Below are 25,009 nucleotides of genomic sequence, written 5' to 3'. Positions count from 1 at the left end.
ACTTGCAGAAAGCAAAGAAAGAGTTTAGTTTGAATATTAGACTTAGCAGTAGGATTTCAACATTACATTAGACAATTTGATAAGATTTTATTTTTGTGCATCATTAAGTTTAAATATTTAAATTTTAATTTTTTTTAAGACTTTCTCTGCTTTACTTTTGTATTGGATAATTGGATGATATTTCTTTTATTAGTTCGCATAAAAAGGTTAGTTAGGTCATTGGATGGTATTTCTTTTCTCCATTGTTCTTTTATCAGTTCTTGATCTCTGCTTTACTTTTTGTGCTATCATTTTCACAGATTTTTTTTTCTTTTATCAATTCTAGTTTCAGACTTGTTAATTCATAATTGAACTAGCAATTAGTTTACTTTGATGATTTTCTAGAAAATGTTAAACTCCTTTTCATTTTTGATGATTTTCCATGCTACGTCTTTTACTTTGTTACGTTGTTTGTATATATCACCTATTAGAAAATCAGTTAGGTGATCAAATCTTTTGAATATGCAATTAGCTTATATAAATATATTATGTAAATTGTAAGATAATGTGTTTTCTTATTCATTGAAAATTTGAAATTAGTCTAATAGTATTCTTATATACATTGTCAGTTAATTGTAGCGGCCTCTTTTTATTAAATGTCGTTTGGTTTAATCAATTTTTTATCAGAAAACTATCCAAAAAAATTTAACATCATATATTGTTACTCTTGAATGTAGAGAATTATTGAGTTAATATTTAATTTTAATACCTTGCAGGTATAATAAAAGAATATTAAAAATGCCTCCTAAATATATGTCTGGAGCTCAAAAGAGAAAAATGAAACAAAGAGAGGAGGCATTAATTCAAAGTCAAGCCGGTGATATTAACAAATATTTTAGGAGAAATAGCAGAATAGAAAGAGAGGAATTAGGTGATAATTTGGTGATTGAAGAACAAAGTCACAATGAAAATGAGGAATTGGTTGAGGCTACCAATTTGATCGAGTCGAATGAAAACTTAGAAGAAGACTCTCAACATGAAAATTTAGCTTCAACTCTGAATTTGCAGGATCCTGAAAATTGGAATAACATCAGTCAAAAATTGAGAGATTACTTAATAGAAATGGGTCCAAAAAGAGTGAATGATTTTTTGTTTCCCAAGGATAGTAACAATAGACATTTTGATTCATCGCATTATACACGGGTAATGACAAATGGACAAACAATAGATAGAAGATGGCTTGTATATTCTATTTCATTGGATAAAATATTTTGCTTTTGTTGCAAGTTGTTCAAGACTGAACAAATGATGAGTAGAATGGGGAATTTAGCTAATGATGGATACAAAGACTGGCGTAATATGCATAGAAGTCTTAAACAACATGAAGCTAGTAGAGATCATATGGATTGCATGATTGCTTGGGTTGAATCAGAAAAGAGGCTGAAAAAAAATCAAACAATTGATTACAGTATGCAACTTCAAATCAACAAAGAAAGACAACATTGGAGGCAAGTGTTAACAAGAATAATCTCCATTGTGAAAGTACTTGCTAAAAATACTTTGGCCTTTCGAGGGGATGATGAGAAACTTTATGTCGAGAATAATGGGCTATTTTTGCAAATGATAGAAATGATTGCTGAGTTTGATCCAGTGATGGAAGAGCATGTTCGACGTTGTGAAGCAAGGGAATCTCAATATACATATTTTAGTCCCAAAATTCAAAATGAATTGATAGAAACTTTGGCAAATGAAGTGAAAAGGTCAATCATTGCAAAAGTTAAACATGCAAAATTTTTTTCAGTAATACTTGATTGTACTCCAGATGCGAGTCATCAAGAACAAATGTCTCTAGTGCTACGATGCTTGGATGATTCAACAGACACACCAAAAGTAGAAGAATATTGGGTTGAGTTTTTGAAGGTGGATGACACATCAGGTCTTGGGTTATCAAGTGAACTTATGAATGCGTTAACTAGAGTTGGGCTTGACATTGATGACATAAGAGGACAAGGGTATGACAACGGATCTAACATGAGTGGAAGACACAAAGGTGTACAAAAAAGATTACTTGAAATAAATCCTAGAGCTTTTTATACACCGTGTGGTTGTCATAGTCTTAATTTGGCCTTAGTTGATATGGTGGAATGTTGTCCTAAAGCCAAGTCATTCTTTGGAGTGGTGCAACGCATCTACATATTGTTTTCTTCCTCTACAAAGAGATGGAAAATTTTTAAAGATAAGGTGCCTGGTTTGACTGTTAAGCCATTGTCACATACTCGCTGGGAAAGTCATGTTGAAAGTGTAAAAGCCATAAAGGAGCAAATTGTACATATAAGAGATGCTTTACTTGACTTGGCAGAAGTTGCTGAAGATTCTAAAACAAAGAGTGATGCTGAGACCTTAGCCCTATATGATCTTGAGAGTTTTGAGTTCTTGCTTGGAATAGTAATCTGGTATAACTTGTTACGAGCAATAAATACCGTGAGTAAGTTTATTCAATCTGAAGATATGGATATTGATATTGCGATCAATTTGTTACAAGGACTTGATCAATTTCTTGATGAGTTCAGAGAAGAAGGGTTTGCTAGTTCCATGAATGAAGCTAAACAAATGGCAAGTGAAATGGGGATTGAACCTAAATTTCAAGAAAAACGCATCATTCGAAGAAAGAAACAATTTGATGAAAGTGACAATGATAATGTGACACGATCAAGTGAAGAGTCTTTTAGAGTTGAATATTTTCTATTTATAATTGATCAAGCTCGATCTTCTCTTCAAGTTCGATTTGAACAATTTAAACAATATCAAGAGATTTTTGGGTTTTTATTGAATTTGGAGAAGTTGAAGAGTGAGCCTTTAACTAGCTTGATGAAGTCTTGTATGGAGCTTCAACAATTTTTGAGTCACGATGGACGTTCAGATATTAATGGTGATGAGTTGTGTTCAGAGTTGATGGTCGTGAGATGCTATTTAACAAATGAAAAAAGAGCAATTGATATGCTACAATCTCTGGCAAAACTAAATGGTTTATTCCCAAATACTTACATTGCCTATAAGATTTTGTTAACCATACCAGTAACAGTTGCATCGGCAGAAAGAAGTTTCTCGAAGTTGAAGTTAATCAAGAATTATCTTCGATCAACAATGTCACAGGATAGGCTAAATGGACTAGCAATGTTATCGATTGAGAAAGAAATAGTCCGGCAATTAGATTATGCAGATTTAATAAACATTTTTGCTTCTAAAACAGCTAGACGAGTAGTGTTTATGTAATTATTTCAAATATTTATTAACTTTTTATTGATGTAATACATTATTTTTGGTTTATTTGTGTGTTTTGTGTATTTATTATTTGCAAACTGAACATTACAATTATTTATCAACAAAAGGGCCATTTTTTATTTTCGCTTCGGGCCTCGTCAAAGACAGGTACGGCTCTGCCCCAAACCCTAGCGCCAATTCACCCTCCCTCCATTCCAGACCACCAATGCTTTCCGCCGCCTTCAGCACTTCCCTCTTCGCCCGACCCACGCCCAGGGGCCGCCTCGACAACCGCACTCCCATTTCTTGTCTTCCTCACAGAATTTACCCTCCCCCGATTCGATCCTGCAACGGGCGCAGGAACTTTCTTGTCTCCATTTCCAGGAGCCTCTGCTGTTCCACTGGCAGTAGAGTCGCCCGTTCGCCAGTTGCCAGTGGTCTGGATTCCGATACGAGAGCGATGCCTTCCTCGGACCAGAGAGTTCCAGTTCTTGAGCTGGTTCGATCGCGGGGTTTCCGTTCTGTGCTTGCGGTGATTGCCTGCGGGTTACTCGCGGCAAACTGTGGCAGAGTTCTTGCTGCAGAGGGAGTTGCGGAGTCTGGCATTCTGGCGTTTGGTTCCAAAAAAGCAGTTTTTAGTGGGTCGTGGCCTAAGTTGTTACAGGTTCTTGGCGTGCTTCGGGAGCAAGGTTTGTTTTTGGCTGCGCTGCTAGGGATTTCAGCCTTCTTTTCTATGGCGGAAACTTCCATCACGACTCTGTGGCCTTGGAAGGTGTGAAAAATATCGTCTTTTTAGTCTCAGTTATCCTGGATGCGCATAAAGTTGTGCAATTCTTACCTTTTGCAGTTTCGCATAGCATCCGCCGAATCTAATTTTAGGTATAAGATTTAGGTCGCCTGGAAAGATGTTTCGCTGCTTCAATTTTTCTGCTTTATTTTCTGTGGTAGAAACATCCATCATTTTACTGTGGTTTAGTAAGGAATATCGTGCTTTTATGTTAGTGGCTGTACATAGAGGATGGACGAGAATTATATCGTCTAATGCATAAGGCATCCATGGCATTGATCCCTTATGATGCTATTAGAAGTTTCAAATAGAATTTTCTAAATTTATGTTAGGTTGAGGAGTTAGCATCACATGGAAAAAGACATCTTGTTTGCTTGTTGGACTCATGAAGAGTGGAATGATATCCTAGGATTTATGCAACCATCCACCAACCTTGTTTGAAGGAAGGCTGTCTTCCATTTGTTGTTTTACTGTCATAAGATGTAGGTAGTTTCCATTCTTGTTTGTTCAGGTATAATTCCATATGATATTAGTCAAGTATCCATTTCCATGCTCGTGTTTATTGAGTCATCATTTTTTTTTGTTATTTTTGAGCAATGCTAATCATTGTTTTATCTAAATGTTAGTCTTAAATTTACTTCCAAAGAAAGGAAGATATGGGTCTGTGAGGAGAAGGCATACATGAGGCCAAGCGGCCTAAGCTAAGTTTTTCCACAAACTTAGTGTTTCTCAACTTTGGTTAACTTGTTTAGTTGACAAGACAAATTGACAAGAGAAGAAAGAAGTAGAATACTTAGTTTCCTTCATATTAGTTCCACTATTGTATGGAAGTCTTTTATTTCTTTCAAACTGCACCTGATTCGCTTATGTATTATTGACCTGTAATGCTCAGCTAAGAGGAAGTGGAGGAATAATTTGATATTGTTTTACATCATTCTGGTCTCCACTTTTTCTTCATTTATTCCTTACACAACAATTTCAATCTAATTAGGATCCTAGAGGTCTTTGAAAACCCATCATAGCATGGCATAGTTCATGATCCAGGGAGGCGGTCCACTTCATGCCAGTGACAATACAGAACTATAGATGACTAATTTGTCAAATTGTACTCAATTGCTTAGCGCCTAAACCATCCTACTCACAACCAGTTTTATACTGGTTCAGCTTCAGTCGTGATAACCTTGGTTTACATCATCTCCTCGCATTCCAATATCTTGTTTGGTACTACTTCAATGACATCCTACTGCCTGCGTTAACTTGCATCATGTGACTCCTATCTCCCGTTTCATTTCCATTGTCGACACATTGGACTAATATACATTTAGGATCATCATTGTATTCCATGTTATGCATCTTTTCTAGAATATAGCATGCCTACATTTCATATACTTGTATTATGGGCTATTATTAGGTGCTAATATGCTCTGGATCTGAATTCTGGTTCTTTTGGAAATATAAATTTGCCCTGCCAGAAATAGTGATTTTAAGTTCGGAGATGTTGGTTCAGAGACAAGCCTTTAAAGCAATGACAAGGTTTCTCTGATGTGACTAATCTGCCATAAAATACCTTTTTTTTTAATAATGAAAAGTTGTAGTACATAGATTGACACTTCTCAAATTTAAATAGACTTTACTGCACTAAGAGTCGTTCTTTCTAGAGTTGGGTTAGTCTATAATAAACTAACAGCAGTTGCATGAGAATTGCACATGCTAGTTTAGTAGCAGACAACAAGAAATTGACTTTTGAATTGCTTCCATATGCTTCTTTTAGCCATATTATTGAAGACATGAATATATGTTCTCCCCTATTCTTGCAAGCTTAGAATTGTAAATGACACAAGAGCGGCATAATTATGTTATTTATGCACTGAAAGTAAATATTACAATTAAATTGTAAATGCATTTACCTGTATTTGTCTATCTCCAGCATAATAAAGCTTATGTGAATGTGTTTACCTGTATTTGTATACTTGTATTTGTCTATCTCCAGCATAATAAAGCTTGAAGGGCGTAGTTATTTTATATCAGGTTCGTGAATTAGCTGAAAAGGATCCTGAAAATGGTGTGTTCAGAATGCTTCAGAGTGATGTTACTCGGTTTCTGACAACCATTCTCATTGGCACAACGTAATAATTGACAATTTAGTACTGCACATGAGCTTTTGTGTTTGATGTTTGTGTTATTTAAAGCTCCCACAAGTGTTTGAGTTCATAATTGTCTTATGTTTATTTTTGGTGATGTGCATTCAGTGTGGTCAATATTGGTGCCACAGCACTTGTTACGGATGCAGCAACTGCAATTTTTGGAGAAGCTGGGATTAGTGCAGCAACTGGAGTCATGACTGTATGCTCTTAACTTCATCTGCATTCTTATTACACTATGAAAGTTTATGCAGAGGTATAGACTGTTATTTATACACAGTAAGTTTATGGAGGGATCCTTCTGTATTAGCTGATTGGGTACCCATTAATCAAGTTGGGCCAAACTCTGTTTCCATGCATTCCTAATTCATACCACAGCAGCATAACCATGTCATATATTACATTACGAAATTATATGTAGTATCCGCAATAACTTGAGTCATCCTGTTTTGATGTTTTATGTGTGTTTTTGTATGTTCTTGTCTTAGAGTTGTATAAACAATTGGACTGATTAGTATGTTTTTCATGATTTTAGGTTGCTATTTTGTTGCTAACAGAAATTACACCAAAAAGCATTGCTGTTCATAATGCCGCGGAAGTAGCTAGGTTTGTTGTCAGGTGAGATGATTTTCTGATGAAGCATGATTTTCTTTTCTTTAACCAATTAAGTATTGAATCAGTTACTAAATCTTGCATGGATTTTTAAAATGTTAACAAATCTTTCATAAACTTTCATTTTTAACAAATGCATTATAATATTCTCTTAAATTTGTAATTGAAACAAAACTAGCACATTCTCAATTGATGCATTTTCTATGAATATTGAATCACATTATATATGGATTCAACAAATTTGAACATAATTTGTTAAAAAGGTTTTAAGATAAATAAAATTTAATATATTAACATATTACATATTTGATCATTAGAGAATCAAAATGGCATGATGATGCCCTGTGAAAACATTATCCTGAGGAACTAATTAAAATTATCTTAAGTTTTTTGCGATTGATTAATTACAAAATTGGAAGGATATGATTTACTTGCGCAATGTGAAAGTTTGTTTTAGATTTGTTGAACCCTCAAAAGTTATTGATAGATTTAATGATTAGGTTTTTGTCTCTCTGTTCTCTTCTTAAATTGGTGTGTAATGATTTCTTATATTTCAAACTAGGTTAGACCAGTAGCATGGCTTTCAGTAGTGCTATATCCTGTTGGGCGGATCACCACTTTTCTTTCGATGGGTATGCTTAAAATGCTAGGTCTAAAAGGTAGAAGGTAGGTTGTATACACATTAATCTGTTTATTCTTTTGTTTTATTTTCTTTGGCTCTTCTTCATGCTATCTTGTGATATAATTTATAGATTGGATCTTTGCATACAATTCTTTCTTAGTTTTCTTACTATAATGCAAATTCATTATTATAATTATTAGAACATACTCAAAAAAATGATGAGAGGTAGAACATCACTCACTTTTTTTTTAAAGAACTCGAAGGAAAGAAGAGACTTGGTTGTCTCAACTCATTTATTTCCACTTTTGATCTTTTAATGTGTTTAAAAGGTGTAATGAAAACCTTTTTAAAATGATGAGATATTGATGTATGTATGTGTAGATGCCTTTTTTTTTTAAAGCTTAGATAGGCAGACTGTACCTTAAACATAACTAGCATATGGACCCTCACAATTTGTGGAGAACACTTTAGTTATTGAAATAACTCTTGCAAGATATATTTACATGATAAAATCCAAGTCCAACAACAAATATAGGATTGATGGCAAGAATTCAAAATTTTCATAGTTCTCAATAGCAATCAAACACATTTAGAAAGCATAATTTTCTCAAACAAACCACAGAAGCATGTTATCAGCAAGAAAAACATAAAGTATATTAGCAACTCGTTGAAAACAAAGCTTTACCCATTTTCAAGAAGATCAGCAATTGCATAGTGTAACACGGAGAAGATCATATTTGTCCCCTCGGGATGGTCGAGGTAAATGCCTCCCTCATGCGTTAGTCACTATTCCAAAGGCTAGTAGCCACTCATGATTTACCTCTTCTAGGTTGGCCTGGACGGGTTGGCGGGGCACTGGGGCGAGCTTAGTCGCTTTTTTTTTTTGCCACCGCGGAGAAGATCATATTTAAGAGAAACCATCTAGATGGAAGATTTTGATTATATATTTTTTTTCCAATGGACACTGTCATTTTCATCTCATGTCAGTAAAGAAATTAGCCAAAAAAGTATTTATAGAACATGGACTACAACTTGTAGTTGGCTTAACTTCTTAATTCCAAATTGCCTCTAATAAAATATTATCTAGATACAATCAAATGCAGCATTGGACATAAAAAATTGCCATAATTTAGGATTGCAGTTATCAAATCCACCATAGATGAAAAAGTTGATGTTTTGTATAACTCTTGCTAAGCTAAAAATGGAGAAAATGATGGATAAATCAATAAATTATAATTAAAATTTAACTCTATACCAACTAGAGTTTCGTGCACAGGGCTATCCTTCCTACTATACTATGCAACGGTAAAGTTGCTGCCATATGACCTAGAGGTCATGGATTCAAGTCTCGGAAATAGCCTTTTGCAAAGTAAGATAAGACTGTACACCTCTGACATCATCTAGCATTCACAGTTGCAATTCTAATATTAACTGTCTTTAAAGCTGGAGATATCATTGACACCATTACAAACATTCCACATATGTGCTTTTATTACTGTAACTTCTTCATAGTTTCATACTTGTGTTATGTAAAGAAAAGAGACCAATTTTATTACTTGTGTTTTGATTACCCACCAGAGAAACTCTAACAAACCCATCAAACTTTTCTATGAATTCATCAACTGGAAGTGCTTCCAATGATGCATCCTTATCTTGGCCAATAAAGGTGGAGAAAAATATAAAATATTAGTTCCCATTCCAAACATTCTACTTGTCCTCTAGCTATGACACAATGAACACCTAATTACAATTAAATTTCATCAGGAATAACAAAAAATAAAATGAAAAGCAACAATAAAAAGATGAGATATGAAACATGCAATTGGTACCAAATATGTAGAATTGTGTCATGGGTAAATATACAGACTCAAGTTCTTGATGAATACGTTAGTAGTAAGCATATATGTGACAATGTATTGTGATAGCCCAAACAATAAAATATACATTTGCGGAAGCATAAACAATAAATGAAATACTAACACGAAAGGTGTAACGTGGTTTAAAACTTTGCTTCTTCTCCACATCCTACGGCACGCCCAGTGCATCACCCCCACAAATCCATTATCATCACCCCTTAATCAAGGGGATAGGGTAAGTTTTTACAAGTCACAGTTTGTACTCCAAGGATAACACCTTCACCCAAACTAGGGAAGAGGTAAACTACCGAGAGTTTGAGATGTTGAAGCCTTCCACCTTAGTCCAAGCTCTTGGGTTCCTTTGAACACTTCATTTTGAAGAGCACCAAAATTTTATTGAGTTTTGTTAGATCTTATAATTGCCCAAAAGCCCTCTAAGAGCATATATCCCTTTGGTTCCATTGTTCACCTTAGAAGGCTAAAAATGACACCTTATGAGGTACAGTGTTTAATCACCATGTATAATTTGAACGTTAGAATTTCAACAGTAGAGTGTTTAATCAATTGAAAATACCCATTTAGTTGATTGACCAAGGCTCTTTAATCACCATGTATAATTTTGAACGTTAGAATTTCAACAGTAGAGTGTTTAATCAATTGAAAATACCCATTTAGTTGATTGACCAAGGCTCTTTAGTCGATTGAGCTCTAATAGAGCCATTTTGTTCATATATTAGATTTTAGTATACCTGAGACAAATTTGAGTAGGATCGTAGAAGTTGAGAGAGGGGGTGAATCTCGATCATTTAAAACTTTGCTTTTTCGTTTTTGTAAAACCGAATCGACCTAGAGTAGCAGCGGAATAAAAGTAAAGAAAAAGACGCAATTCAGTTTTACTTGATTCGTAGTTCAACGACTACTAGTCTAATGCCCATGATTCTTGATCGCTTTCGATGGACAATCTAATATAGTTCTTCTCTCCAATAACTCTCAGAGAAGAAGCGGATTCGTACAAGTATGAGATATACAGTAACAAACTATACAAGTACAATAAAGCATACAAACAACAATCATATGAGATTAAGCGTAGGTTGTTGGAAGCCCACCCACCGTTGTAGTAGTTGTAGCTTGCACAAGTAGTAGCAGCAGAGAGGAACAAAAGAACAAACATAATTGATTTCGAACAAAGAAGTGATATCGGTTAGGACCTCGAGGCCTTCCGATTGAAACCACATTCTGTTGACTGAACCTTTCTTTTGACAGAATCTCCTATTCGTTGACTGATGCCCACACCCTTGTTTGCCACGATCCGATCTGTCTGATCTCATAAATCTCGCTCGACTTATCTAGCTTATCCGTCGACGAAATCCTGAGTACTTCTTTCCTGCGCTATTCGATCTGATCGTTTGACATTTTCTTTATGGTTTAGTATCACCTTGATCCGTCGACGGAACCAAATGTTTACCATATTAGCCAAGCTTTGATTTGATCTCTGTCACATTGGCCGGATCAGTCAACTGATCCCTACGTTTAGTCGATTGAACCCTTGGTCAAATCGGGACTTTGTTTATATGTAACACAAAGTTAGCATAGGGAGAAATAATAATAATAGTAGTCTTGCAAAACAGAATTAAACAATAATATAGATGCACGAATATGACAGTTAGGATTGTTTGGATCTCAACTTAGAAACCTCTATTGGTTTCTTTAGTTGGATCAACGTCTAGGGTTTGTCTCAACTGATACATCACCTCACTATTCCACTTCAAGAGTTTACCTTAACTTACCCGCCAAACATCTGGTTCTCTAGACTTATTTGGACTTCATCTATCCGTTTAGTGTCCGATCGACCCAATCCACTAAGACTTCTCACTATCTAGGATTCTCTCCCCTAGGGTTTTCCTTTGCTCGGAGACTCCTCCAAGACTTCTCACTTACATAGGGTTCACTCCCCTAGGGGGTTTCCTTTGTTTAGAGTTTATTCCTCCAAGACTTTTCAACTACCTAACTTTCGGTTAGGACGTTTCTTTGTCTAACGTTTAGTACTAGTCACTGATAGACTTCTCACCTGTCTAATTTAAGACTTTCCCTTGCCTAACCTCCTGTTAGGACTTCTCATTTGCCTAACCTCTAATTTCCTTTGTCTAACCTCCAATTAGGACTAGTTATTCGGTAGACTACTCACCTTTGCTTAACTTCTAGTTAGGACTAGTTACTTGTAGACTTCTTACCTTTGCCTAACCTCTAGTTAGGACTTCCCTTACCTAACTTCCAATTAGAACTAATCACTCGGTAAACTTCTCACCCTTGCTAATCATGTAGTCAACCTTGACTTGACTAGATTCCATTAAACATATTGTCAAACAAACATCAAAATCTAGAGGTTGATTGCACCGACACTTTGATGGACTTGTTTAGTCAATTCAAGCTAGGCTAGGCCTGATCAATTTCAAACCCTGTTGCAATCTATGAAACACCCTTCGAGCATCTCAAAGCTTCAACACTAACTCCTAACTAGCTCACTCGCCCCTTAAGCAATCACACATCATGCAATTTACATTTTTAGAAACAAACACAAGATTACATCATTGTAATCAAGCAACTGGGTTCATCTATTTGGGTCTTCAACTGCCCACCCTCAAATGATTTGATCACTCCTCGATCTAAGCTTTCAATCCTCAAATCCATCTCGCTCTTTCTTGATTTGGGCTTCTCGTCCTTTAGTACTCGAAGTTCCTTGATTAGGACCACTTGCCCTAGAGTCCATCAATTGCTCGATTCACTACCTTCCCTCGACCACCAAATCTGTTTGGTATGACTAAACGTGCACATGTGATGTAGCAACAACAAATACAAAGCTAACTTAAAATCCAAATAATATGGTCTAACCCAACCACAAAGGAGTCGTCATTTTCCCAACACAATCATTTTAATTTTAAGAATGATTCTCAGATTGAGGGTTATATGAATAAATTTCATTGTGAGGACGAAGTGGATCAAATGGAGTTGAAAACCAACAAATTCCTAGCCTATGTAAAAGAAACCTTTTATATGCTTAGTTTTTTCCCCTTAAGGCATGGTTTTAAATTTTGAGCTGTATCAAGAACGATACGGTTTCGGTATCGTGCCGTGCAAATACGATTTTAGTATTTTTTTTAAAATATATTAATTAAAAAATATTATTATAATATTTGATTACTATAAATACTTATTATTAGGTCAAATTAATATTTTAAAAATTAGAATTGAGGAAAAGTCAATTTAGGATTAATTAAAGTTTAGACAAAATAATTAGGATCAAGTACATTTAAATTGAATTGAATTTATTTTATTCAGTTTAATTTTTATTAAATGTGTTTAAATATGAAGAGGAAGGAGAAAGAATTAAGAGGGGAAAAAATTAACTATTAAATAAATTAACAGTTAAAAAAGTAAAGTTTTTTTTTAAAATTGAAAAAAAACGCAGCCCGCGAGGCTTGCGTGTGGCCTCCTCGTTGCGACAGGACTTGCGCATAGGCTCCTGACGATCGTGGGCTTGTGTAGGCTAGAACACGGCCTCCTCGCTACTACGAGGCTCTCGCGCGGCTAGGGTTGAATATTCGGTTAAAACTGAATTAATCGAAATCGTACAAACTGTTTTTTTTTTTGAATTAATCGAACCAATCGAATTTTTCAATAAAAACCGAGTTAATTGAACCGATAAAATATGGTTAATTCGGTCAGAATTAACCGAACTTCCGAATACTGAGAAGAGCTTATACTCAGATGTTTGCGATTAACATACCTACGACGAGAAGAAGATAAAATTGAGCATACAAGAAAAGGCTAACCAAGTAAAATTCTCATACCAAAAGATCAAAATTTCGGTTTTCATCAAAACAAGGAGGTGCGCACAGAACATTTTTTCCTCTAAGAAAATATATGAATAAGAACAAAGACATTGAACAAGCAAGCACAAATAACTTCTTCTGACCAAATAATAACTTGAGGGGAGGGAAGAATGTGATTAGGGTTTGGGAAAATGGAAGGAAGCGAAGTGGACACGGCAAAATTGTTGAATCTGGTTCTGCCCTACCAAGAGGATTGCTGGAGCGAGTGGGAGACATCGGTGCTGGTCAACTGTGAGAACTTGCAGCAGAAGCATTGAGGATGGTGAGAGTGACGGAGAGGATGTGAGTCGGGAAAGGAGAAGCATGGGTATCACCGACGCTGTTAGCTCCAAGCTGTAGGAGGGGAGGGCAAGGGCTTCAACTTCGAAAGGCGAGAGCGACAGAGGCTGTTGGTGAAAGTGACGGAGAGGAGGGGAGTCTAGAGAGTAGATGAGGGGAGCCGCGAGAGATGAGTCACGGGAAATAGGAAATTGGGGATTTTAAAGTGTTTGGTTTGGTTTTTTTCGGTTTAACCGAAGAAGAAACTTTAAAATCGAACCCGAACTGAATAATCCGAATTAACCATTTTTTTTAAAACTGAATTCCGAAATAACCTAACTGAATTGAAAATTTTGGTTGGTTTAATGAATTGTTGCTCATCTCTACTCGTGGTTGTGGGGCTTGCGTGCGACCTCCTAGCAGGTTTTTTTTTTTTGGTGAACAATAAATTTAGCCTGTGCTATCCAGTATGACACGAGATTTTAAACAATGTTATTAATTACAAGATTATTTAATAATATAATCCCAATCACTTTTATAAACTCAAAATAAGACCAAGTCAAAAAAAAAAGTTTATATCATCTCTAAAATTATAATGAACCTTAAAATCCATTGAAAATAGGAGGTCTCAACATGTTGCATTGTTGAGAGCGGTGCATGTTGCATGCAAATGTCAGAAAAATTTGTTTGTCACGAGATTGTTCTTTGTCAAGTAATAACCATTGAAAACTTCTTTTGATAGAAAATTCAAAATGGGAATGTTGAGAAAAGGAGATTTGAGGTGGTTGCCTTTTGTTGTGATGGAAGGTCGCTAAAGGAGGGTCTCCATCTAAGATCCTAATTCCAAAAGGGTGGGATATAGTTGACGAGTGGGGTGGAATGGGGATGGTAGTATACCTGGCAAGGAAGGGGGAGAAGGGGAAAGAGGAGATCAGGAAAGAGTAGTGGGGTGAAGATCATGCCAGAGGGGAACAACGATGGGAAGGATGTGCCAGAGGGAGCCTACCTTAATGAGGTCCTTGTCCTTGTTGATCTCAACCTTGGATGGTATGCCCATTGGATATCTTCGATGGCAAGGATGGCAATTCATTGGCGTGGAGGCAACGTTGAATGAGGTCTTAGCATGACGAAGGGTTAAGATTAGGGTTTTGAAGAGGAGGGTGTGGTGTGTTGTTATCGGACAAGATGGCGTAGGAAGATGGGGAGAGAAGCTATTCTGTAGGATGATGAAGAAGAAAGGGACGGTATATGATTGGTGGCATTGGGGTGTATGATGGATTATGACATGGGATGGGGAGGAGAGATACAACTCCATAAGAACGATAATATCTTGCAATCCGATCTTGTATAATTGATGGTTGGAATTTTGCATTGTATAGTGAGCAATTCGGTATTCCATGAGCTTTTCCTTCGTATGTTCTATTGGCATGCCGGTTGGCACCTCGTGAGCACAAAAATCTCACAGGCTTTAAAAGTATGTTGTTAATTGTTTAGATGTGATATGACATAACACAGGACTTATGTTGTGAACCATGGCTCCCCTTTATATTTGTTGATGAAATGAATCAGTTTGTTACACTCATTGGTTATACAAGATTCATCCAAGATCAGTTTGTTACACTCATTGGTTATACAATTACAAGATTTACCAAAGATTATCTTCATTGATTTGATTTAATATATATATTTTATTTATTTATTATTATTACTTTTAGTTAGCACTAGGTATCCAGCTCTTCAAACCGACTAATCCTGGGGTGATTGGCCGGCCCAGCTCACGAAAGTTTTCCACCGGCCACTAGTATAAATCAGGAAGCGCTCATGAAGGCCCATCCAGACGGCTAGCGTTCTTAGGCCTGCTTCTCACTTGAGGGAAAATATCTTGTATTGCGCCGTAGTTGAGATTCGAACCCTTGATTATTCGTTGGAGGGTCTAACCATTGCACCATTGCTGTGTTGGAGATGATTTGGACCTAGCTAGTACCTACAGATATTTAAAATATTTTGTTGGTTCTCTATGATTCCTTGATTTTATTGATAATATTTTGTGGATAAAATATTCTATTGCCATTGTTATTCAGAGAGAATTTTTGGTCCATATGTAGGATTCAAACATAAAATTCTATAACCAATTACATGTGAATGAAATATTCTATTGTCATTTATGTCCTCTTTAAAATAGTTAAAGTCCCATAAAAAAACAAAAGATTTGGCAAAGACTATAATAGTGCAACAATAGAGACTACAGCAATGGAGAAACTTGACAACATTTCAGCTGAAGGTTAAATTCTAATTGATAATGATCTTCAAGCTGAGGTACCTTCTTTTTTGATTCACCTCAGACTGAAGATGCTGTAGGATTTTGAAGATTGTGAGATGAAATGATAAGCTGTGAGAGGTTGCAAAGTGAAATAGATATATTGGAGTTCCAACATCCAATCTTAAGATGAGTTTGAATATTAACAGAGTGAATTAAGGTTTTGATGTAGAGAAAGCGGATAAAATGCTATATTAATATTGTTATTTAAAGAGAATTATTGCAACCCATATATTGGACACAAACAAAATGCCCTATAACTAAATACGAAATGTAGGCCTATCAACATATAATCATAATTCCAATGGTTCTCAAAATAATTCTAGTAATGCCAATCATGATTAACTAGGTGTTTTATACAACTTTAGCCGACAAATTATCAAGGAAAGGGACAATACTTGACAATAGTAGCTAATATTGGAACATATCATACTTGATGAAAGAAAGAAGAGTTCACTATGGCTTTTATGAGAGAGGAAACTTTAAGGAATTACTCTAAAGAGTAATCTACCTTTGTTGTGAGAGTTTCTTTTTTTTTGGTAAATCCATGATTTACTTGCTAGAAAAAAATTTGAAACATGTCAAACTTATAAATCAAACAAATTTTTACATAAAATCATACCTTGAGTTATCCAAAGCTCATTAGTTCTTGAACAAATATCTCTCTCTTTGACACAATTCACCACTTCTAAGCTTTTGCTATAGTTGAACTTTACCAAGATTGTCCTCTCATGTTTAGCAAAGTGATGGGTTCACCAAACTATAACTCCTTATTGGATAATTTAAGTGATGCAACACTAAGAAGAAAAGAGAACCAAACTTGATTAAACTGAAAATCATCAAACCCTATGGGTTGGGGTCTCTATTAAAGGTCCCAACATTTACCTATTTGCCAAAATAACTTATTCCCCTAAAACAAATTTGATTTATCTAGTTTTGCTATGACTAATCAAAATAAAATATCACAAGTTCTATAAAATTCTAAAATTTAAAACTCCCTAGTCCCTAATTATTTCTGTATTACTAAGGGCTCATATACTATATTGAGCCTGATCCTACATTGTCCTCCCACAAATCTACCATAATTGCTATGTAGCACTATCTAATTCTGCTACCAAAATTGAGACAACTCATCCCACTAAAAGAGGAAAATATTATCAAATAAAAATAATTCAATAAAAGGGAATCCTAATCCCTTTTGTAAGTTGACAATGAGATCAATTTTTCATAAAAATATTCAAGGATTTTGGTGCTTAACTGTGCCGCTTGAAATGGGCACTTTTTATTGCTTTTGCATTGGACCAACACTGACACCCCACCGGCATGGATGTGCCTATGGAGAATCCTATGCCATCCATCCTCGCCAGTTGTTGTTGGCACAGAGTGTGATAGAAGGATCGAATAAATTCATTAATTCGATCATCATAGGTAATCAAAGAGCATGATTAAGGCTATAGATGCTCAAAAACTCACTTGACAACAACATACGTAAATCAGTGGGAGAGAATAACAACGGCGAGGGCAAGTGATGACTCTTTTGCTCATAACAATGTCCACGGGTATGTTGAGATTAAGTTGGAAGGATGATTTTGCCAATTGTGATCGCTCAGCCAAATCGTGACCATGACCACACGGGGAGGGGGAAATAGCAAAGTAAATTGCAAGCGAGAGAGGGATTTATAGATTTTGGATTTTTTTAAATAATGGTTATTATTATAATCATTATATTAAAATCATATTAGTGATATGTATTTATAACAGTGTTATAAATAAATAATATATATCAGTTTTATAAGGCAGTAACAGTGATAAAATTAATTATATGATTGTTATATGGATTTGTAATAATGTTATAAACCTGTTATAAACTCATAACAATAATTTTATATTATATAACTATTATAATAATAAGATTATATATATATATTGCAATTATATAAATATATTATATTATATTAATTAATAATTCATTAAGGAAATTGATAATTATTTAATATAATTATAATATATGAATTTATATTTTTGTTATTATTTTTTTATATCTAATAAAAATGGAAATAATATTTAAAAAAAAACTAAAAATATTTGAATTGGAAACTTTAAAATCAATTTGACATATACGATGTACGATAATTTTCAATTAATTCAAATTCATTTGAATCGATTAAATTTAAAATTGATTTTAGTTTAAAAAAATAATTTTATAATTTCAAAAATCATTGTAACATTTTAAAAACTTTAATATGTTAAAAATTTTAAAAAGCATGACTTTAAATGTTTGAAATAAATTTGATTTCAAATAAATTCCTAAAATATATTTTAAATGTTTAACTTAAATTTTTAAAAATTACAAACTTTAAAAATATTACAAAATAATTTAAAACCTTAAAATAACTTCAAATATGATGAATACTTTTTAGAATTATCTTTGACTCTTTAGATGTACTTTTTGTTTTATTAACCACTAATTTATAAGCATAACAAATTTGGGATGACAAAATTATTATGTAGTCTAATAGTTATTCAAAATTTTTGAATAATATTCCTATATGAAGATATTTATTCTATTTTTTTTTTTTTTGTAAAATTAGATTTTCTTATGATTTTTTTATGAATAAGATCATTTGACAACAAAACAATTGTCTTAGTCTTATAATCCAATTTGGAGACACTTCGATTAGTGAATCAATTTCATTAGCAATGTTTGCATTGCAATATAATTGGATGCGTTGGTGGGATCAAATGCCTAAAATAACATCTTGTTGATGGATATCTAGAAGTTTTTTGGTAAAAAAAAAAGTTCTTCAAGAAATCTGTCATGTAATGTAGACTTGATGGCAAAAAAGAATTAAAATATACAACAACCAACAATCATGCTTTATACCATTAGGTGGGGTTAGCTAAAAAAAAAAAATTAAAATATAAACAACGTAAATTTTTTAATAGACGAGCCTATAGAGAACTCGTGTATGTTGAACTTGAATGTCATGGTGAAGGTATTCTAAATTATGAAAACTTTTAGTGCCTCTCTTGTTGAATATGTGTATGAGCAACTTATGCGATATAATGGTGACACAATTGACACTAGTGGAAGTGGCTCAAGTGGTGCTAGTGGAAGCTACCTAACAACATTAGGGAGGAGTGCAAGTATTTATGTTACCTTAACATGAGGTGGTATTGGTAATTTCTTTTCTTCTACGGGATGAAGGCTTAAAGTTGATATTGCTGATATTGATCCGCTGGCATTCCGAGACTAAGTTGGTAAATACATTAGGATAAGTATTACTAATTTTTTTATTCTAATTGAATTTCCCCTAATGCAGTAAGCAATACATACTACCATAGCATGGTGTCCAACATCCAAAAATCTACCTTGGCATCCAATCTCCAATTGCATATGAAATTTCTTATCCTTATTTTTACGAACAAGCGTACGAGATAAAACTTGGATCATATCGTGCGAGAAGTAATGAGGCCTATATGGAGTTATGTTGATGTGTGATGGCTAGACAAGATCTACATAGACGAGTATTATTAATTTTCTACTACATTGCAATCGAAAGGTGATATATCATAAATCTGATGATTAACTATAGAATATCATGATACATCTTACATGTATCACTTAATTGATAATACAGTTCAAAGAGATAGGTATAGAATATATAGTGCAAGTGATTACATACAACAGTGTCACTTTAAGAGGCCTAGAGAGCGATTAGTGCAAGAGCATCCAACATTGTTTTGGATACCATGCGCAGCAAACTGTATCAAGTTGATGATAAAGGATATCGGTAAATTCAATATAGTCAAGAAGATAGTGAAAAGAGGCCATCTTCTCTATAATCGTCATTGGGTTCACGGATTAATAAGAAAATTTATTGATGGGAAGATTATGTGACAAACAACAATTAGGTTTGAGACTCACTTTCTCCTATTAAAGTCTTTGTCTCCGAAAAAAGTGGGATTGAAGACTGTTTTCTTCTAAGGATTGGGCTGCCTCTTGATATCGACTGAAGGTAGGGAGTATAAAAAAATTGATATATATGCTAGATTTCGGAACTACATTATAAATATTCTTATGACAATAGAGCCCTTGTATATTGTTCTACGCAAAATCAACATGGATAAAAAGCTGCAAATGAGCAATGTTTACCATCTAATTCATGAAGTAAAAGAGGAAATTTAGAGGCGTATAAGATGGGACAACCAAATGGGAAAACATATTCATTTGGCAAGTAAGTATTTTTTTAACAATAATTTATTTAAAAATATTGTTATTAATAATTGTATATGCTTAATTATTCTATGCAATTATTTCACCGGTGTATCATTGTATCAATACTAATTTGTCTAACCATAAATGACAATTTATTAGTAGTCCTTAGAAATGTAATATCAAGTCTACAAATAAATAGAGAATTAGATGCTGAGGCTATTAACGAAAATCAATTCTTTTGGTGATCCTTTAGCATTGTCATGGAGGATCAACCCCAAATATGAAAGAAGGCTGCCGTACGAATTCTCTCATAGACGACGCCTTTAAGTGGTTGCGAAAGAAATTTGTCAATTTTCTCTCTCATTCATTCAAAAATTCGAAATTGTCTCTCTTATTGTTGATTGGAAAAGTTGGTTTGCCTCCATTATAATATGCGTCTTCAACTAAGAGGCATAATAGAAGAGAAAGAAGAACAAAGTGATGTAGACTCATTTGATATTGGATTTATTTAAACTGAGGATGATCCAATGATGAATTGGCAGAGTGAGGCTGAGAATATGTTACTTGATGAAGTTGAAAATCCTCCACTACCAAGTGCAAGTTAGAGGAGATGTTGGTGAGGAAGATGATGATGATGATCAAGCTTTTGATTTTCTAGATCTTGTCCCGGATGTTCCCATATATCCCAACCCCAAAGCCGATCAAAGTGTATGGGTAAGGGTAGAGCTCCTACAATTTTTACTAAAGAGAAAGGAAATGGCAAAACTTCTGTTTTCAAGGGAAGGGGTCAATTTAGGATTGGTGAAATCCACTTGATGCAATTAATGAGGAAGAATATGAGAGTGACGAACCATCATTACCTTATGACACTCTTACAGGAATTTTAAAACGATAATCACGAAAGTACTCAAAGGTGATAACACTGGCAATGCACCTAGTGGTCAATGCCGATATAAGGGTGACAAACAAAAGGAGACTTATGATTATTGAGATATGCAAGAGAGTTTATTTGATATTGATTATGATTGTAGTTCATCGTACTCTCTCAACCTTTTTATTATAGCTTTAATGCAAATGATTCATCATATCAAAGCTAGGGGACATATCTTTATCCTTATTCTGTGTTGTACCTATACTAATTCCGATTCTGATTTAGTAGTGCGAGTATAAGTCTAACTCCTGAATCGAGACATACTGATGGGCATATGGAGAAATTAATATCAATACTACATGCCATAGGATAATTATTTAATTTGGGTGTTGCAGAACTTTGAGTTTGATCTTACAATATGTTGCTAGAACCAATGCTTCCATGACACTACTTTTGGTATTAGCAGGGTGACATGTTATGATGTTTCAATTTTAATTTGAGCTAATGATGTATTATTTTTTTTCAAAGAGAAATATCTTTGTTTGCTTCTGTCTAACAATTTTAAATTGTTTAATAGTTGAAAACTTATAAAAAGCCAATATAAAAAACAATATAGAATTTTTTATAATAAAAAATATATAGAGTAAATACACATTTACCTAAGAATTACTATATATATAGATAATGTATAATATAAGTCAAAACCATCATACTATTGTCTCTTTACTTTATAATATAAAATTTAATGTTATTTACATTCTTAAATCATATTGACAATTTTAAATATTCTTATAATAAAAAAAATATAATTACATTAATTACAAGAATAATTTGAAGTAGTGTGAATTCGAATTCACTATCCATTCATATGAATATAACAAACGCAATATTCAAGATTATCAAATCTTTGAATTTATGACAATTTGAAGCCGAAGACCAATCTTCAACAATGCATATTCTCAAATTCAATCTCTCTCAATAAAACTACCTATTTTATTATGTGCAAGAATAACAAAAAAATAAAATTTGAATTTATATCTTGCTAAAATTTAATGTATTGAAATATGAACTCAATAGTAAACACCTGAAATATAAAATCATTAGTGAGTATTTATAATAATCAAATATTAATAAAATGATTCTTCAATTAATATACACTAATATTTTAAAAAGGAAAATAGTATTGAAATCGTATCGGTGTGGCATTATATAGTACCGAAATTGTATCGTTTTGGTCCCGGATGAAAACTTCGGCACAGTTCAAAATTTTAAACTTGGCTATTCATTACTCAAAACTTCAACAAATTCTCAAATAAGTAATGACCTTTTAAAAATCTAAATAAACTCCCAAATAATTTAAACAACCTTTATTTTAAATCCCTAACTATGTCACAAAGGTTACCTAATTTATAAATCCAATTATACAAAATAACTTTTTTTTTCAATCCCAAAATATGCATTATATCTTCATACTAAATATTTAACAATAAGGTTACATTGTGGGCGATTACCCATTCTATATATTTATGAGTTTATTTAATGTCCATGTGAATAGAATATTCTGATTCATGACAGGATATTTTTATGTTATATTGATATGGGTGAATTGGTAAAATTAAATAGGTTAATTAATAACTTTGGTTTTATAACTAATTTTTGCATTGACATCATTTAAAACAACTTAGTTTATTTTAACTTAGTTTTTTGGGTAAAAAATAACTTATGTAACCTTGCAATTATGTGGTGTGGTCATTCTAGCACTGTGTCACCAATGTTATTGGTTAGTAGGGTCTTGTTTTCACTGGTTCTATGCTTCATCAGTACCCTGTCGATGTTTTTCACTCAGACCATGTGTCAAAATTGTGTAGCCCTACTTACATGTCTTTAAGGATGTGGAAGTTTTGCTGCCTATTCCATTGTTTATTTTAATTTTGATGGTATGGCCAATTTGAGCACTTTTGATGTTCCTATGGATTATTTCTTTGGAAGAGTGGATCCCTTCCCAACTGGCATGAGATCAAACTTATATATGTTCTTGAATACACCAACTTGCACTGGAATCTGCATTCTCATACTATGATTTTCTCTCTCCCTCTAGATACAAGATGTACCATACCTTATATGCCTCTGTCTGATTAAACAACAATCCAATGATCATTTTCACCTTGAAACCGAATGGTGGCAAGTTCTTTATATGATTTCTTTACTATTCCATGTTGAAGAAACTTTACTATTAATTTATCTTACCTCTCATCATTCTTATTGTCAATATAGTGAACCTTATGTGACCGAAGATGAACTGAAGTTGATGTTAAGAGGAGCAGAACTAAGCGGCGCAATAGAAGAGGAAGAACAGGTGCTGCAATCAATATTGATTGATTCAAGACTTTTGTTTTTTTTTTCTCCAAGGAAATTTGCTTTAGCTTTTGAGATTTAAGTAATTATTTGTTTGCCACTCTTTGTGCTAGTCAATTCACTTAGTAAAATGTAATATCCAAGATTTTTTCTTCATATATTCAATTTTATTTCAGGAAAACACATGGATAAAACTAGTATCTACAAGTGTGTTTTCTCTTAAAATGTAACTAATATTGACATGCCTCGCACAGTTCCTTATCTTCTAGGCACGCACAAGTTCCCTTTATTATTTATATTTTAGATATTAATTTCAATGGGAAAAATAGGTCATAGTGTCCTACCATTATTTTCTAGCATGATGTCCAATGAAAGTGTATTATTACATACTGGGTTGTGTGGCTGAAATGGGTAGTCATGGTAAATTTCGGCATGTTAAAATAAGATGGTAATTAGGTTGTTGATATAAATCAAATGGTGATTGAGCATTTCTCCAAGAGGATAGAGAATGTCATGGTTTAACATTGCACTAACAAGAGGAGGTAGAAGGAAGACATACTTCTAAAACACAGTGTGCTTTTTTAATGCATTGGTGTTTTCTTTTCTGATTTTTCGTACAAAGATAACATTTATGCATCCTCCAAAAAAGGTGTTGGAAACTTTAGTTTTTGTGTTTCCCCTTATGTACTCCATGTGTACTATACATCTCATTTTTTGCATTATTTGCTTAGTCATGTTGTCTAATTGTATGACAAACATCTAAATGCTTTATGTAGTGCTTAATAACAGGATATGATTGAAAATGTTCTAGAGATAAAAGATACGCATGTCAAGGAGGTAATGACTCCTCTGGTTGATGTAATTGCCATAGATGCAAGTGCAAAGCTAGCTGATTTCAAAAATCTATGGGAAACATATCAATATTCAAGGTATGTTGGACAATTGATTTGTGTGATCATCAATTTGTCAAAATCTGATATACCTATTATTCATGCTAATGCTAGAGTACCTGTTTTCCAAGATCGGATTGATAACATAGTGGGCATTGCATATGCAATGGACATGCTGGAATATGTGGAAAAGGTTAGAGTCTCTTAAGTTTGTTGCTAGTGAGCCAAAGTGTCAAATTTCCAATTTTGTCCAATAACTTTTTCCTGCTCTGAAGGCTGACCATCTAAAAGACTCGACTGTAAGGGAGATTGCTCACATGCCAACATACTTCATTCCTGGTAATGAAATTTGGATATTTAAGCCGTCAAATTAGAACATTCAAAATCCTAACGTGCATTTCATGGCCTATTATGTTTCAAAAACTTGTTGCTTTTAGTACTTTTTTCATTGTTAAGCATAATTATGAAATTCATGACACAATTCTGATCATATGACATGTTCCAATTCACATATAAAACAAAATGTTCTTATGTATAATTCAAAAATGAAAAGAAGTGTGATGATTCAGTATATTTAATATGATCCGATACAGATCTTATTCTGGCTCATTAAAGTTGAAATTAATCATCTAAAAGGATATCTAAGTTATTAAAAATTAATACTAAACCAACATATACCAAATTTATTATCAAAGAAAAACGAAATGATGATTTTTTTTACCATACCATAGAAGTATAAAGACCAAACAAATAGAATCTTATAGTTAATGATGACATAGAAGAAAAACAATTCTTGTCAAATGTGAATTCTCAACACCTAATGATGGGAAAATAAATCTTGTCACATTGTTACAAAGAATGCCAATAAAGGTGAAATAGCGACTTAGAAGACATGTCATGCCTAACTTATCTACCATTAGAGACAATCATTTTCTATATCAAAAGAATTTG

The 25,009-nt window shown here is 33.7% G+C and overlaps 2 protein-coding genes across 2 annotated transcripts in view; both read left to right on the top strand.

Moving 5' to 3' along the window:
- The first annotated feature begins 792 nt into the window (after nucleotides 1-792).
- On the top strand, nucleotides 793-1,850 carry LOC122004707 (zinc finger MYM-type protein 5-like). The gene is made up of 2 exons (XM_042559554.1): nucleotides 793-1,739; nucleotides 1,802-1,850. The coding sequence occupies exons 1-2, from the start codon at nucleotides 793-795 to the stop codon at nucleotides 1,848-1,850; spliced, it is 996 nt and encodes a 331-aa protein (XP_042415488.1).
- Nucleotides 1,851-2,487: 637 nt separating this feature from the next.
- LOC122004706 (putative DUF21 domain-containing protein At3g13070, chloroplastic) overlaps nucleotides 2,488-25,009 on the top strand; it is a 23,826-nt gene continuing 1,304 nt past the window's right edge. The window contains exons 1-10 of the mRNA XM_042559553.1: nucleotides 2,488-3,079; nucleotides 3,369-4,012; nucleotides 6,056-6,153; nucleotides 6,277-6,370; nucleotides 6,704-6,786; nucleotides 7,348-7,446; nucleotides 23,088-23,169; nucleotides 23,958-24,097; nucleotides 24,173-24,251; nucleotides 24,334-24,397. Coding sequence (XP_042415487.1) covers nucleotides 2,488-3,079; nucleotides 3,369-4,012; nucleotides 6,056-6,153; nucleotides 6,277-6,370; nucleotides 6,704-6,786; nucleotides 7,348-7,446; nucleotides 23,088-23,169; nucleotides 23,958-24,097; nucleotides 24,173-24,251; nucleotides 24,334-24,397 — 1,975 coding nt within the window. The remainder of the gene's footprint in view (nucleotides 3,080-3,368; nucleotides 4,013-6,055; nucleotides 6,154-6,276; nucleotides 6,371-6,703; nucleotides 6,787-7,347; nucleotides 7,447-23,087; nucleotides 23,170-23,957; nucleotides 24,098-24,172; nucleotides 24,252-24,333; nucleotides 24,398-25,009) is intronic.

This window comes from Zingiber officinale, chromosome 7B (assembly GCF_018446385.1).
Source record: "Zingiber officinale cultivar Zhangliang chromosome 7B, Zo_v1.1, whole genome shotgun sequence".
Classification (NCBI taxonomy): Eukaryota; Viridiplantae; Streptophyta; class Magnoliopsida; order Zingiberales; family Zingiberaceae; genus Zingiber; species Zingiber officinale.
Note: the sequence above shows the minus strand (reverse complement) of the source record. Positions and strands in the feature narration are given on the sequence as shown.